The sequence below is a fragment of the Patagioenas fasciata genome, chromosome 4, assembly GCF_037038585.1.
Source record: "Patagioenas fasciata isolate bPatFas1 chromosome 4, bPatFas1.hap1, whole genome shotgun sequence".
NCBI lineage: Eukaryota > Metazoa > Chordata > Aves > Columbiformes > Columbidae > Patagioenas > Patagioenas fasciata.
This window is the reverse complement of record NC_092523.1, coordinates 77132127-77146564: the sequence shown is the minus strand read 5'-3', so window position 1 is coordinate 77146564 and position 14438 is coordinate 77132127. Positions and strand designations below refer to the sequence as shown.

At 42.1% G+C, this 14438-nt stretch overlaps 1 protein-coding gene across 1 annotated transcript in view; it reads right to left on the bottom strand.

The window, feature by feature from the left end:
- The window catches only part of TSPAN5 (tetraspanin 5), a 72983-nt gene extending 60622 nt beyond the window's left edge, over positions 1 to 12361 (bottom strand). The window contains exon 1 of the mRNA XM_065836640.2: positions 11877 to 12361. Within this exon, the coding sequence (XP_065692712.1) occupies positions 11877 to 11957 (81 nt within the window). The 5' untranslated portion in view covers positions 11958 to 12361. The remainder of the gene's footprint in view (positions 1 to 11876) is intronic.
- Between the last annotated feature and the right edge of the window lie 2077 nt (positions 12362 to 14438).

The window sequence follows — 14438 nt, the reverse complement described above, 5'->3', positions numbered from 1 at the left end:
CTTTATTATTTTTTACAACCATCAATAAGAATCAGTTTTACATTTCTTTAGAGCCCTCCTTAAACAAAAAGGTGATTTTTGCTGTTTAACAGTATTGAAACATTTGGTATTAGCACAGACTATATCTACTGATGTTGTGCTACCACAAACTGCTGAAACAATTTAACAGCAGAAAATAAATGCAATATTCATCAAGTTCTGCATTTAGACAGACTTTTCTACCTTTTCTCTATCAATCACTAAAGCAGAAACAAAATTAGTCCAAGATGTTCAGTTTCCATTCAGCTATAAACTGATTTATACACATAGCTTCTTCTATGCTTTGTTTACAGAAATTCATCTGCACACTGGCTTGCTCAATAAGACACCATTAGCAGTAGTGGAACGTATGTCATGCAAAGCCATTATTTTCAGCCTAAGATGTTGTTAGAGTTCAGAAGCCATTAATAAAACGTGGTGACTTCTTATGTGGCTAATGGCAGACCACAAAAGTACTGGTACTTAGCAGATGAGCATTAGTAGCTCCAACAGACAAAGACGAATCATTAAGTTGCTGTTATTACGTATGAGCCTGGCAAAAGCAAGGACTCAGAACTCAATACCATACAGTGCATCACTAGTTTTATAAAAACAAGTGGTGACCAGCCTGCTGTCCAGACCAGTGGCAAGGCACATAGCCTGCAGAAACCACTGTTAAGTGATATTTCAGCACATATAAAGCTATGTCATACAAGCACACCATTACTCCACAACTAGAGAGAGCACAGTCACAAGTGCCTGCTGTGGATGAACTGACTCGGTGTGCTTCAACAGCTAAATTCTCTCAATGCTCCAAGTATTAGAGTCACATATAGCCCCTATTATTGAGGGGAAGTTTTCATTTAAAGCATCAAAATGGGCAGGCAGGATGCTTACTCTGAGACACAAACTAGCAGAAACACTGCCTGATAGGCTGCACTGTTCTCTGCCAGAGTTTTTTGGATAGACTAGTGTATCACCCTTATTGTCAGCTCTTAGCTACTTAGGCAATGAAGTAATTGCTCTAGCTCTTTTCAAAGTCTTTTCAGGGTTTTGTTTGGAGGATCTCTTTGGGCTTCCCCACATCCCCCTTTAAAGAAAAAACATGACGTTGCTTGAAAACCAATTACTGCCGCCACCAAGTGATTCTCATTGAAGCCAACAGGAGCTGCTCTTATGCCCAGGTCTGTAATAAGGGCCCAAGAATTGACAGTGCTGAAAGCTTTGTGCTCTATACCCTAGGCAGATGAAGGCAGGCTATGCAGGGGGCTAATTCAAAATTAATACTATATCAGGAACTGCATAAGGGAGAGGGAAGGTACTTAATAATTGATCCACAGTTCGTTTCCTGTGAATTCTGAAACGTCTTTATGCACATGTTTGGTTTGGTTTGCCTTATTGTGGTGATGCTAGAGCATTTTTAAACGAGTGAAGTTCTATTAACAAAACAGAGTGAAATAATGACAAGAAAGCTCCCAAAGTGGCACTCTGACAACAATAACTGCAGAAAAATATCTACCCAGAAAGTAACACGGAGAAGGAATAGAAAACAAGGTAGGTTTTATTCACACAAAATACGACTACCTTCTCACTTTTAGATTACATTCCCAAAGTTAAAAACCTTCTGTTTTATGAGAAAGTGGTGTGTTCCACTCCTGTTCTTCCTGTGAAAAGTTACAGGGTTCTCTTGACTCCACCATTTATACACAAGTCCAATCCCACCTCACGATGCAAAGTCCATCCTTCTAACCTATAAAGGCCTTCAAACTCCTCAAGCTAGGATTCTAATCCTGCTCATGTGAACAATTTTGACTTACAGTATGCTTCTAATTAGTACAGCAGCAGCAACCACCAGCCTCTTTGATTTTGTGCCCATACTCCAGCCGCAAGTCACACTATTGAGACCCTGTGCTTCAAGGACAAGACTTCCATGGGATTCAAACAGGAGAACTCAGCACATCCCTCAAATCTTTGCTGGCTGTGCCAGACTCCACCATAGTCACTTGATCCTATAAGGCTCGGTCCTGCAGCAATTGTTTATAGAGCTAAAACGTGAAATTCTTTACAGAGCTTGAGTTGTGTGTATATAGTTTTGATATTCACCAGCCTTACAGTTTGACACATCGACTAAAGAAGGATTATCTCCGCAGGTGGTACTTGGGAGGTCTCGCACCAACGCTGAGGCTTGCTGTTTCAAAAGGACATGCTTGCACTGAAAAAAAGGCACATGTTTATGGAAAAAAGTTGTTTGTCAAGTAGGAACAAATGTCTTATAAAACGGTATCAAAAAGCCAGTGCTGTTTTCTTTGCTTCTGCTTCCCACTTTCCTCTGGACTGCAGGAACAGAGCCAGCAGATTTCTCTGCTAGAAAGTCCTCCAAGCTCCAATGATCGTCCGCTGTGACCCCCATCCACAGCCACACTCAATAAAGCCATAGCCAAATGGAAAGCTAAATGTATTCACAAGGTGTTAATGTCTAAATCTTATTATTTGCAGTCTCTCCAAGAAAGCAAAAGTAACTACAAACAGTGCTATGCCAGAAACTGGTTTCTTGACCACCAATGTTGCTTCAGCATGCAATGAAGGGGTTCATTCTAAAGTGGTCACAGTTCTTGACAATAAGAGGCTTTGTATTTGGATATGGCACGGCTTTTGGGTCATGTGAAAACAAGTTTGAATGTTAAATATTTTCTGACACTTTCGAGTTACTGTTGCTCTTCACATTTTCTTTAGGTCAACATATAGTTCATGGCAATACTGTACAGGTCATTATGGACCTGTCATTTATTAGATATGATATTTAAAATAATACGTGAAGTACTGGATGATAGCAAGATCACGGGAAATCCTAAGCACACCAGAGTTCTGGGATGGCGAAAGCTTAAGGCAGAAGATGAAGGCTGCAGCTCATAGGGTCATGAATCTATGGGACACAGGAGAGTGGCTCCAATGGAAGACCAAAAACAGCCAGATGGGAGCCACAACTCATTCACCTGCTGCTGTGGCAAGAACCCTTCAGTATCAGTCGCATCAAGATGGGTATTGGTTTTCTTTAATACGCAAAGCTATTAGCTGCATCTGCTCGGCATCTACTTCCTCTCCTACAGGTACGAGAGTGGTTTAGCAAAAATGAACAACAGCAGAGGCCAGAAAGGATGTAAAACACGTAAAAATGTAACTGCTTTGTGTTCCTGAGTCAAGCACACCAGTTACGTGCATGGAAGAGATCCTGCAGAATAAAGCACCAATTCAGATGTCACCACAAACCTTTTGACTACCCAGGCAGCACTTTCGCCATCTTCAAAGTAAAAGGACATCTTGCAAGAAGGAGACTGCTCACATGTGAAAGAAAGCACCGTTTTTAAACCACCCTCAGCCCTGTGTAGCAAAGTGGGAACGCTACTGGTGAGCATGGCAGAGGTCCCAGCAGCACAACAGGACACAGCCAGGAGATCAGTGCAAAAAGGCCTTTTTTAACATGTAACAGGAGTTAGATGGTTTTCAAGTCCTGCTTTTAAGTCACTGAACTTCAGCTCTAGCAAGTCTAGCTTTTTTTTTTTTAATAGAACATTAGTCTATATACATATATATAATTATGCATGCGTATATACAAAATACATCAATGCATTCCCAACATAAAACACATACTAATCTTCTGTTTGCAACAAAGCCATAAAAGCATACTACTTCGGAATGGATAATCATTATGAACTCTCATTAGGGACATCATTTGCCACCCCTCCCAACAGGCCACTCCAATGAAGTGGCTTATTACAGGGAGTGGAATGGTGTTTGGAATAACGTTTATGGAAAGGAAACCAGAGAGGTAGATGATGGAGCCGTCCACTTAAATGCAAATTAAGTTCACATTAAAATAAACCTGGTAGACTAGCACTACTCTTTCTTTCTCCAACATCACTGAACAATCAGGAGAAAAGAGAGAACAACCATGAATCTTACTAAAACAGAGAAGACCAAAGTGTACTGGAGGAGCATCCCAAGCAGAACATGTCTACATAATAGTCATGTCTGATGCCTCCACAGTCCAAACCCACTTTACCTAGAGTTGAAACAGGCCATATTTGTACAGTCATTTACAATTATGAGAAAAGACCAACTGACATCATCTGCCTTCTACCAGTCCACTGAAGCTGTACCAACACATTTGGTTCTGCAGCCTCCCGCTCTCATTTCGACTCCAGAATTTGGACGGCAGCCCCAAAACCAGGCATGAAACCGCTGCCATAACCAAGGCAAGAAGTGACCCCACTACAGAAACAGGTCCTCCCAGTCATTCGGAGAGGAAAATAAATTGATTTAGACTATTAGGAAAGTGGCAAGACATCATATCCCCCTGGATGCCCACAGAAAGAAACAAGAGGATCTTTGTGATATCAAGCAATACTGATTAAAAACTAGATCTTAGTTATTCATCAACTGCAATCATACATATTTTATATTTGTGTATACATATTTATATAGCCTTCACATAAATCATATGGCTGAATTCTCATCTAGAAATTAATTACAACACTTCTTGGAAAACAGGGCTTCTAATTTCGAATTCTTTTCCTCTTCTTTTTTAATTACTTTAATTCACACTTAATCCTTCAGACATATACCAACATAAACTGACAGTCAGGAAGATGACTTCTACAAAATGCTGTATTTTACCCACATGGAAAACAGAACCCTTTTGTTTTTATATTCCAGTGGCAAAAACTAAAATGAAAATATCGGAAATCCTTGATTTGTGCATAGAAGAACATGGCAATGTACTCCCAGCTGAGATACTTGCTGACCCTCTTTCCCATTAGCTGGTAGGACCTAATGTTTTGAACTATCACCTTTTCCAAACTGTTCTCCAGCCTGAAACCACACGGCACTGCAAAGACAAACTTCAGAGAGCTCTTCCACAAGGTGACATGGTTAACTGAAGCATGGCGTGAACCAACAAAACCTTTGCCATATATTATCTGTTAACTTTTGTTCTTGGTGTGGCTGCTTTTATATATAAACCATTTACAGCACATAGAGGGAACCCCCTTCAAGCTCTTTATAATCGCGGATGGTGGGAAAACAGAACGCGGCAGAAGAGGTGCAGTGAAAGGTAAATATACACCCTCTGCATGTGCATAAAGCAAAGGTGTCCAACAGGGAGAACCTGTGATGCAGGCTCTGACAAAATGAGATATCAGGTGGATCTGCTAGGGGTGAAGCTTGGGGCTTCAGAGAAAGCCCTGACATACAATAATGTTCCACATCATGGAAGATTTACCCCTAAATCAAAGTAAATTAAGCTGGACTCTCATTAAATGTAAGCTACTAATGCCAGGAAACACCCAGTAGGCTGAATTATTGCAAGCATCCTTGCAGTCTCATTTATATCATACTCCTTAACCTATAAAAGCAACTTAGTGGAGCTACCAGAGTAGACATACTCAAGTTTTAATTCATTAACACTATATGCAGGAAAACACTTCATATATCTAAAGGCATCTAGTCTTCTTTTAATTCTTTCTTTGAATACATTACTACAAAGCACCACCAAACACTTTTAGAAGTAATTTCACTTCCCTGTTGAGGGGAAAAAGAACATATTTAGGCATTAGTTCCTACAATTCTTTGATTTTTCCATTAGAAATTTTGCTGTTGAGAAAACCAGATGGTAAGAGGTACAGAATAGGTATACGTACTGTTTCCATAATATGTATTTGCCTTGTTGAAGGAAAAAAACCCCACTTGCATCACCGCACATCATGAACTTTACTTGAAATGATTTTCAATATTACTTGATGTAATGGAGCCTTCACGAGGAGCAGAGGGATTTTCAAAGCCTGGAAGAGGCATATTGATTTTTCCCAGTTCTGTGGGAAACTGACAGTTCATTCAGAAGATGCTCAGTGTGCACTGCAATGCTCATTCTAAATGCTGTCCTGAGGAAAGTGACTGGGAAGTTGAAACATTAGCTGAAGAATTTGACGTAGAGATTGATGTGTATTTAAATAAATAAACGCTGCTACTGCCATTTTCCTCATATATTTTCTACAGCTAAAGGAGTAGGATCAGAGTGGTTTTAGCATCCCCACAAGATGGGCCATCTGGAGGTTTTCTGAGATCACACTGAGTGTAATCCACCCCAACCAACCCTTATACCTGTAACAAAGTCCTGCTGAACACACTGCAAATCTATATCCACCGGGATCCAAGAGGGAGGGTCATTTTTGGCAGGAGCAGCAGCACAATCACAATAAATGGGATGTTCTCCAAACTCGCACAATAGTACAATGGAAAAGGAACAAATTAGGCCTCAAACCAGTGAAAAATAATCTGTGTTTTCCTGGATTTTGCATTGTAAAATGCTAGTGGAATGCAATTCAGTACATTGGTAAAAATGGAGGAGCTTTTGTTGTTAATTCTTTATTGCATTGCAACAGTATTTGCTAATTTTTAAATGGGAAAAAGATGAAAACCAGTACAAAGTCACTCTGAAGTGCTTGCTAAAAGTCAGATATTTAGAAGAGATTAAAGAATTACCACTCCGGAAGGCACTTTTATGGTTAATGCTGACAGCGACTTGTGGGTCATCACTAACTGAGCTGGGTTACTCCATCAGCTGTTCAGCTCCTTGCTCCTGTCTACATCAATAAAGCAATTACGGTCCTGCTGACAGGCTACCAGCCACGCATTTGAGAAACGGGCTGCGTATTTTGGGCAAAGCAAAACACGAAGGCTGATTCCATCCTACAGCATTATATTTTAAGAATGGAATTCCCTTAACTGGCAGAATTAGGTCAGGAGATTTCTTTGAGTCACAAATATTCTCTCTCACCCCCAGTTTTAACTGGAAGTAAAACGGTATATTCAACATGCTTATAGCAAATCTTCACAGGTTAGTGCCCTCAGTTAATGAAATATTAACTGTACGTAGACTGAGCATTTAACAAAACATCAGCTTCCTTCTCCAAATGTAAAACTTGTAGTAGCCCTGGTGCCAAAAACAGTTTCTAATGCATTTTCAACAAGAAGTGTATTTGTAGGAACAGGGCTTAGAAGAAAAAGTGTTGTTCACTAAGTCTAAGCCCAAGTTTCTTATTCTCTACTAACCATTAACTATTGCGTCTTACAGAGTTTAAGGAATAAAGTCTGCTAAGAAGTACTTCAGGATTATTGCAATGCTGACTTCAAATTCAGGGTTATAGAACACGGATCTGTTGCCTTTATTAAGAAACCATTACCAACACACAACAAGGGGGATGGGACTAGGACCAAGGTTTTGCACATACAAATACTCATCAAACACTTCACTTGCACAAGTATTCTGTTGGGGCTGCCTCTGCTCTGAATGCCATTCGCATGCATCGGCTTTTCTCCAATTGGGAAACTAAAGATTCAGAATGAACTCTTCACACTTTGAGATAGACATCCCACCACTTAAACTTACTATGACAATTCAACCAAGGTGGGACACTGGTAAATGCATTTACTAAATGCATCTTTAACACAGAGAAAAGCACATAAGCTGCATTTGATAGTTCCAATAATATTCACTTGAACTATGTTGACATCAAACACGGGAAGTCACCCAAACACAATTAGTTTTTTCTAGTTCATGTGCCCTTATGCTTTATCAATCTTTTATAAACTAGAAATGTGAAACAACTTAATATATTTACAAACACCTAGTTTTGGCAAAACAAACACTGAGGAGAAAGGAAACTGCATGTTCCTGTCTATTTCTTTTTGTATAACCAATGGATACGGCCTGACACGAAGTTACAAGGGAAGGCAAGGAAGACTTTTATTCCAAGAATGACCTCTAGAAATCTGAAGCAAGCCCCATGGAGCCAGCAGAGTTACTATATTGTTATGTGCATTATAAAGACTGGGGCTACATCTGCTGAAAGAGACACTGAGGAATTCAGGAATCACAAGCTCACAACAATGCGTCTATTTCATCAATATGTACATCATTGCCTTGCATGCTTACAAAACACTTGTGTATTTTCTCAGGGGAATTTATGTTCTGGCCATTGTTCTGTTTCTGGCAAGATCACTCGCTAAATGCTAAGTTATCTGTGCTAATTAGAAATGAAAAAAAAGACAATTGATCGTAAAAGGCGGGGAGGGGAGTGAACAGAACGCGTCCACTTCCACTGCAAGGGCATCTTCCCAGTGCAATTTTTTAAAGATCAAATGCCACCGAATGCATTTGGAAGTTGCATGGAACAAGCTTCACATTGATTTTTTTAACCGCTGCGGGAAGGGAAAAATGACATAACCAGAACTTCCTTGTGGATCCCTGAAAACCAGCTGACAACAGAAAATGATCTTCTGCCCCTTTGAAAACAAACTATTAACAATGTACAAAATTTAATAAACAGTCTATTTGTCGTCCCTTAAAGGTCAGTGCGCTTTTTCAACACTTCCCATCACACATTCATATAATCTTATTCGGTTTTGCTTCCAGTATCTTCCTGTAATTCAGAAGTCTATTTGGACTCCCATATGGTTGCCATCAAAACCAGCAGATGCCAAGCAAATTAAAACACAAATTATGACTTGTAATATGCTGATGTATCATAATCGCAGCATATCTCACCATTTACAGTGAATCATCAGATAAAGCACAGGTTTCTGTCTGAGGTGTCAATGCTTTCCATACGTCTTTCTGACCACGCTAGGGTCAGCAGAATCAAGTGTAGATTGGAATTCAGAGTTAAACAATAGTAGACATCCACAGCTTCCATCAAGCGTAATAAAGCACAGAGACCAATTTAAAACAGTTCTTGGAACTAGAAGCTTAAAACTGCCTTGCAAAAGCACATGGGGCAATGGTTCTTGCCTTTTGGGAAGCAGGGTGGCCTACTTTGACTTTTTGTATTGTACCTTTGACATAATTGTACCTGGAAGTCAAATGGAAAAGGCAGGCAGGAGGCATTGTTTGCCTGCTTGCTTTAACTACAGGAAAAGGGTTTATGTTACCTTATATTATGGCTCATCTAAATCTTTTCCACGAGGGCTTTGTGATCTCCTAAAATAAGTTTTTCTGAACAAACGCTCCCAGCATATTTACCAACTTTAATACTGAACTACCTAGAACATTAGTTATATATAAATATATATATTACATTAATTACACCCGGTACATTAATTATGCATAGATTCAGTGGACAATATTGTCTTCTGCAACAGTATGAAACACATAGAGACAAGAACATGTTACCTGGGGGTGCAAGACTCAGAACTATCTCTTGAAGAGCATAATGACACCTTTAGTTCCAACTATATACGCAGCATTGGAGTGCAACTTTTCCATATTCATTATTCTAATATTTCAGTTGTGTTTTTAAGAAATAATAGACCAGCACAAAACAAGAAAAAATTACAAAAAGGTCTGATAATTTATTTGGCATATAAACTGAAGATATTACAGAAAATTGGAGGCTTTAAGTAGCATGTATGACCATTCCCCGCATAATTTCAGCAGATCTATAATATTTCTCCGTTCAAGGCACAATTTTCTTGTCAAAACCATTGTTCTCCCAACTCAGTTCTCTTTATTTTTAGTCCATTGTTTTATCATGCAGGATATTTTGTCATTTGCTCACATTAATAATTTACAAGTTTGTGTTAAAACCACTATATAATAACCCTCAAGCCAAAGTTTTAACAAAGGGGTTCTACATATCTCCATGTTCGCAAGATCCCTGGAGAGTGTCATGGGCTTAATACAATGACCTCTTCGTCACTTCAATCTGTTTAAAATGACTACATTAGTAGCTATATTTTATTATCACTTTCTGTGAACAGCCAATTTAACTTGTCATTTTCATTTACAGCGCTTCTGGCCCAGTTTCCTGATAGCCTATTGAAAGGTTTGCCATTAATTCAGTATAAACAACATTAAAATGTATTCTACAGGAGTAACTGCCTATGTTTTCACTCCAGATCATGAGAGACGTGGTAATAAACACAGGCTTTATGAGAAAGAGATCACAACATCCTGAAGAAATTACTAAACTCTTATAAAGTGTTTTGTCTCTGTGGATTTCAAGTTTAGCCAAGGACACAAATGACACTATTAGCATTTTGCAAAAGGGGAGATACACAAGCAAGGTCCACGCATCGAGCAAATGGCAGAGTGGGTGGATATGCTCGGCCTTCAGATTAGCATCCAGCAGTATAAAGCCTTGTGGCCTGGCGAGATACCCTTTAACCCATTCACTTACAACACAGGAACATCTGCCGCCATGCAAAAACTACACTCCGGGAATAAGAAATAGACAAGCAACAAAACACCTAAAAGATACCACTTCCCCACTTGCGTCATCTGCACATTAACCTTCAGAGAATAAGATGAAGGAAATCACAGGGTATATAGCTTCCTATAGACTGACAGTGGCTGAAGGAGCAAGATAACACCTTTACTGATACTTCACCATAATCTCCCTCCTTTAGTCCAAGGACATGGCACACACGTGTTCCTCACGCTACTCTGCTCCCTGCTGAAAAACATCTGTGTGCACAGCAATATACACCCAGAGGAACCAAAATGGAAAAACAGACAAATGAAAAGAACCACAGCAAACTCAAACACTAAAACCTGAGCAGATTGTACAATAAAAGCCGCTACCGCAGGGTCAGAATGCTAGAAAGTTTTGGCTGGTCTTGGGCCAAGTAAACATTGACATAAAACCAAAGTCAACTTCACTCTAGCAGCTTACTTTCCTGATTTAGGTATTTCAGTACAAAAGTTTAATTAATCAAAACTCCCATCCTTCCAAAACATCCTCTTCAGGCATCGTCAGCTTCCAGGAACACAGACATGAAGTTAGCTGTGAATACCCGCTAAGCACATAACCACTCTCCTCTATTCTCACCAAGGTGGCAACCACATGCTCAGTGCTGGTTAGAAGGTTTCTCTCCTGTATTCTTCCCCACCTTCATCCATAAAACTTAAAGGTGGTGTTTTTTTCACAGTTCACCTTTGTAATTCGAAGACACCACTATACCAGATATGTATTCACCTTTAAAGCCCTAAAAAACACATTTGCCCTACTTGGGTTATCTCATGAAGCAAGGGAGGTTGTACATGCAAGAGCCTTCACCCAACTTCAACGTTCTATTCACTGACAAAACCTCATTTATGTGCGTATGAGAACGCTCACTCCTTCCCTCTGTGATTATCAAATTTGGTGCATACATCCCAAACCAGCTGCTTCTCTTTCAAACCCAACACACTGAGAAGGTGCTAGAAGTACTATTATATGCAGGTTACATTTCACTACACAGTTCTGCCTTATTCTATAGGCAGTGCTAGAATGGTGCAACAAGACACTGTGCAGTCAGATCGAGCAGAAGAGCCAGAAATCCCTGCAAATGCCCAACCAAGCCTCCCGTGGGCTTACACTTTAGGGATGGGTGGGAATTCTCTTTCCTCCCTCTTATTATTGCTACTACTACTACACGGTAATAGCTAATCATAACAAACACAACCTCGGCATTGTGCAATCACAGCACCGTTCGGACAACTCGAGCTGCGATTATTTTTTTAATCATTTTAATTTAGCAGAGATATCAGCACGAAAACACGCAGATCAATGGGTCCTCCAGGCCTGGGTGCCTAGCTGCTCCCTCTCCCACCACAAAGCAAACGGATGGAAAGGAAGGAGGAAGACAAAAAGGAAAAAGGTGAGAAAGCCTCTTCGCACCTAAAACAAAAGCGATTCGGAGGGGAAGAGGCGCCGGCAGGCTGGGGAGGTGCAGGAATGCAGCACCCAGCCCGGAGTCGGCGCCGGGGGTGGGGGGGGATGAAAGAGGGAGAAGGTGGCAGAGAAAGACACCGGAACACTTACCCAGAAAATGACATTGAAACCGAAGATGAAATATTTGATGCAACAACTGACTTCAGGCCCCTTGTAGTGCTTCCCGGACATCCTCTGCGCTCATCAAGACGCTCACTCGCAGCCAGGGTGAGAAGCAAAGCGGGGAAAAATGAAGAAAAAAAAAAAATGGGGGGGGAGGAGGACTACGAAGAGGGGGCTGGGGGCGGCGCGGCGGGCAGAGCTCAGCGCCGGCTGCGCGCCGCGGGGAGATGCGGCAGGAGCGGCGCGGCGGCGGGTCGGCTCCGACTTGCCGGGCGCCGGGGATGGCCGACGAGCAGCTCCCACCTCCTCCTCCTCTTCTCCCGCATGGAGGAGGCCCCGGCTACTCGCAGCGGGCGCGGGGAAGCGAGCAGGAGCGGGGCGGCCGGCGGGGAAGGAGCCGCCCGGGCAGACGCGCGGGGTTCGGCCGGCGCTGTGCTCCCCTCGCCGCCCCCGCAGCTGCAACCGCCGCCGCGCGCACCGCCCCGCGATGGGCGGAGTAAGGCGCCCCCAATGGTCGCCCCGGCGGCGTGATTGACGTGGCGCCCCGCCAATCCTACTGCGCGGCCGCTGGTCCGCGGCGCTCTCGGGGGCGCCCGCTCCGCTGCATCCCCCGCGGCGTGCCGGGGTGGCGGGTTCGCGGTCCGGCCGCGATGGGGGGAGCGGGACAAGGGGCTGCGGTGCGGCGGTTCATAGAGGAGTTGGTGGCGGCGGGGCTGTGCCCGCCGGGCTTTGTCTGCGGCGGTGAGGGCGGGGGCGGCCGCCTCGGTTACGTAACGGGGCTGGCGGCCCTGGGGGTGCGCGCTGGAGCGGCTGTTCGGGCAGCCGCGCCGGGGACCGGGTGTCAGGGGCCGCACCTGTGAGTGCGGTCGGTGCAGTTCGGTTTGTGTTGAAGAAATAACAGCAGAGCCAATGATGCTGTTGAGCGGCATTCTTTATTTTATCAACACTGGGGATCATCTTCCATAAGTGCTCCAAAGACTGGATGATCTTGCGTTGCTTATATTCACATAATATATTCACATAATTATTATATATGCATTACAGTTTTTGAAAAAATTGACATACATCTGTTCTAAGAAAAAGTTGATGTTAGTTATAATTATTTAGCCTCTTGCTTACAAACATCTGTTAATGATTAGTTAAATATAAACTAAGCACTCTGCTTTAAACAATGTACGACTTAATCTTCTGTCCCCTTCTTGTCATGCAGAAGGATCTAAAACTTGAAAAATATCCCCTCGTTTTGCAGGTGGTCAGCAAGCATTGATCATGTCAACTGGGTACGTCTTTTGTAACTTAATCACAGTGCACAATAATTTAGCAGCTTCTCTTCAGTGTTAGGTGCCCGTGGGGAGTGACGGTATCCGATGAGCCCATCTCTTTGTATAAGTCAAAGTCGAGGCTTTTTTCATTCTTTCTTCCTGCGACACTTCCCTCGCCAGGTACACAAAACCCAAACTGTTGGGCCAGGGGTTTCATCCTTCCCTCCAACAGCTGGGGGATGGCGCAGGCTGTCCGGTGCTGAGACAGCGAGGAATAAACAGCCCGTCTGGTGTGAGGGAACAGGACGGTGCTCCGTAGCATGCACAGAGCCACGACATCAGTGTGGCTCTAGGCTGGCTGCTGTAATGAGAAGGAGCAAGACCATAATTGTACTGTGGCGATTGTTTGGAATGGGTGCCCTCAGATCACCTCCCACGTGAATCCATATGCACTACACACACAGGGACACATGAAGAACTATTTTGTGATGTTTTCTAGAGTTTGTATTTTAACATACTCTGAATTTGTGTTGAACCTGACAACTGCAAAGTTAGGAGGCTTAGTTTTATTCATACGCTGGGATTCAGAGTCCACGTGGTCTGGAATTAACAGCATAATTAACAGCATTTCTTTGCTGAAGAATATCATCATTTCAGTGTTTCAAGTCTTCAGAGTTTCCTGGTCCAGCTATAAATGCAATACTTTTAATTCAAAATATGGAAGACTTCTTTGTAATAAATCACATTTCCCATCTCTACAACTTTGCAAAAATAGCACACTTTGAAAGCATGACATTGCTAGAACAACAAAAGGTAGTTTTGGTTCAAGATCACTTCATGTTGGCTATGAGGCCGTGGTTGTGTGTCATTTTGACAGAGAAGGGAAACGTTTGTCTGTCAGGTCTAGTAGATGTTGAGAAGAAAAAACATCTGCTGAAATGGATCCATGAAAATAAGCAAAGTTGTTGGTAAATGAGAAATTAACGCAACATGTCTACACAATTTAACTATGACTCTGTAGTTTACCGTGTGAATGTTATCTCTGTGTCTGCTGTGAAAGTATCGTTAAAATTTCTTTGCAATCCATCCATAGGAAAAGGGTAGAAAAGGGTGAATAATTAGTAATACATAGGTTCTGTACCAACAAGTAAAAGCACATCAACACTTGCACTAGAGTATGGTAATAAGGTATTACATTAAGGTGCTGTTTTTACAAGTGGCTTCAAATACTGGTGACAACCTGTACAAACATTTATCATATTACTGTCATAACACCCAGCTAACACCA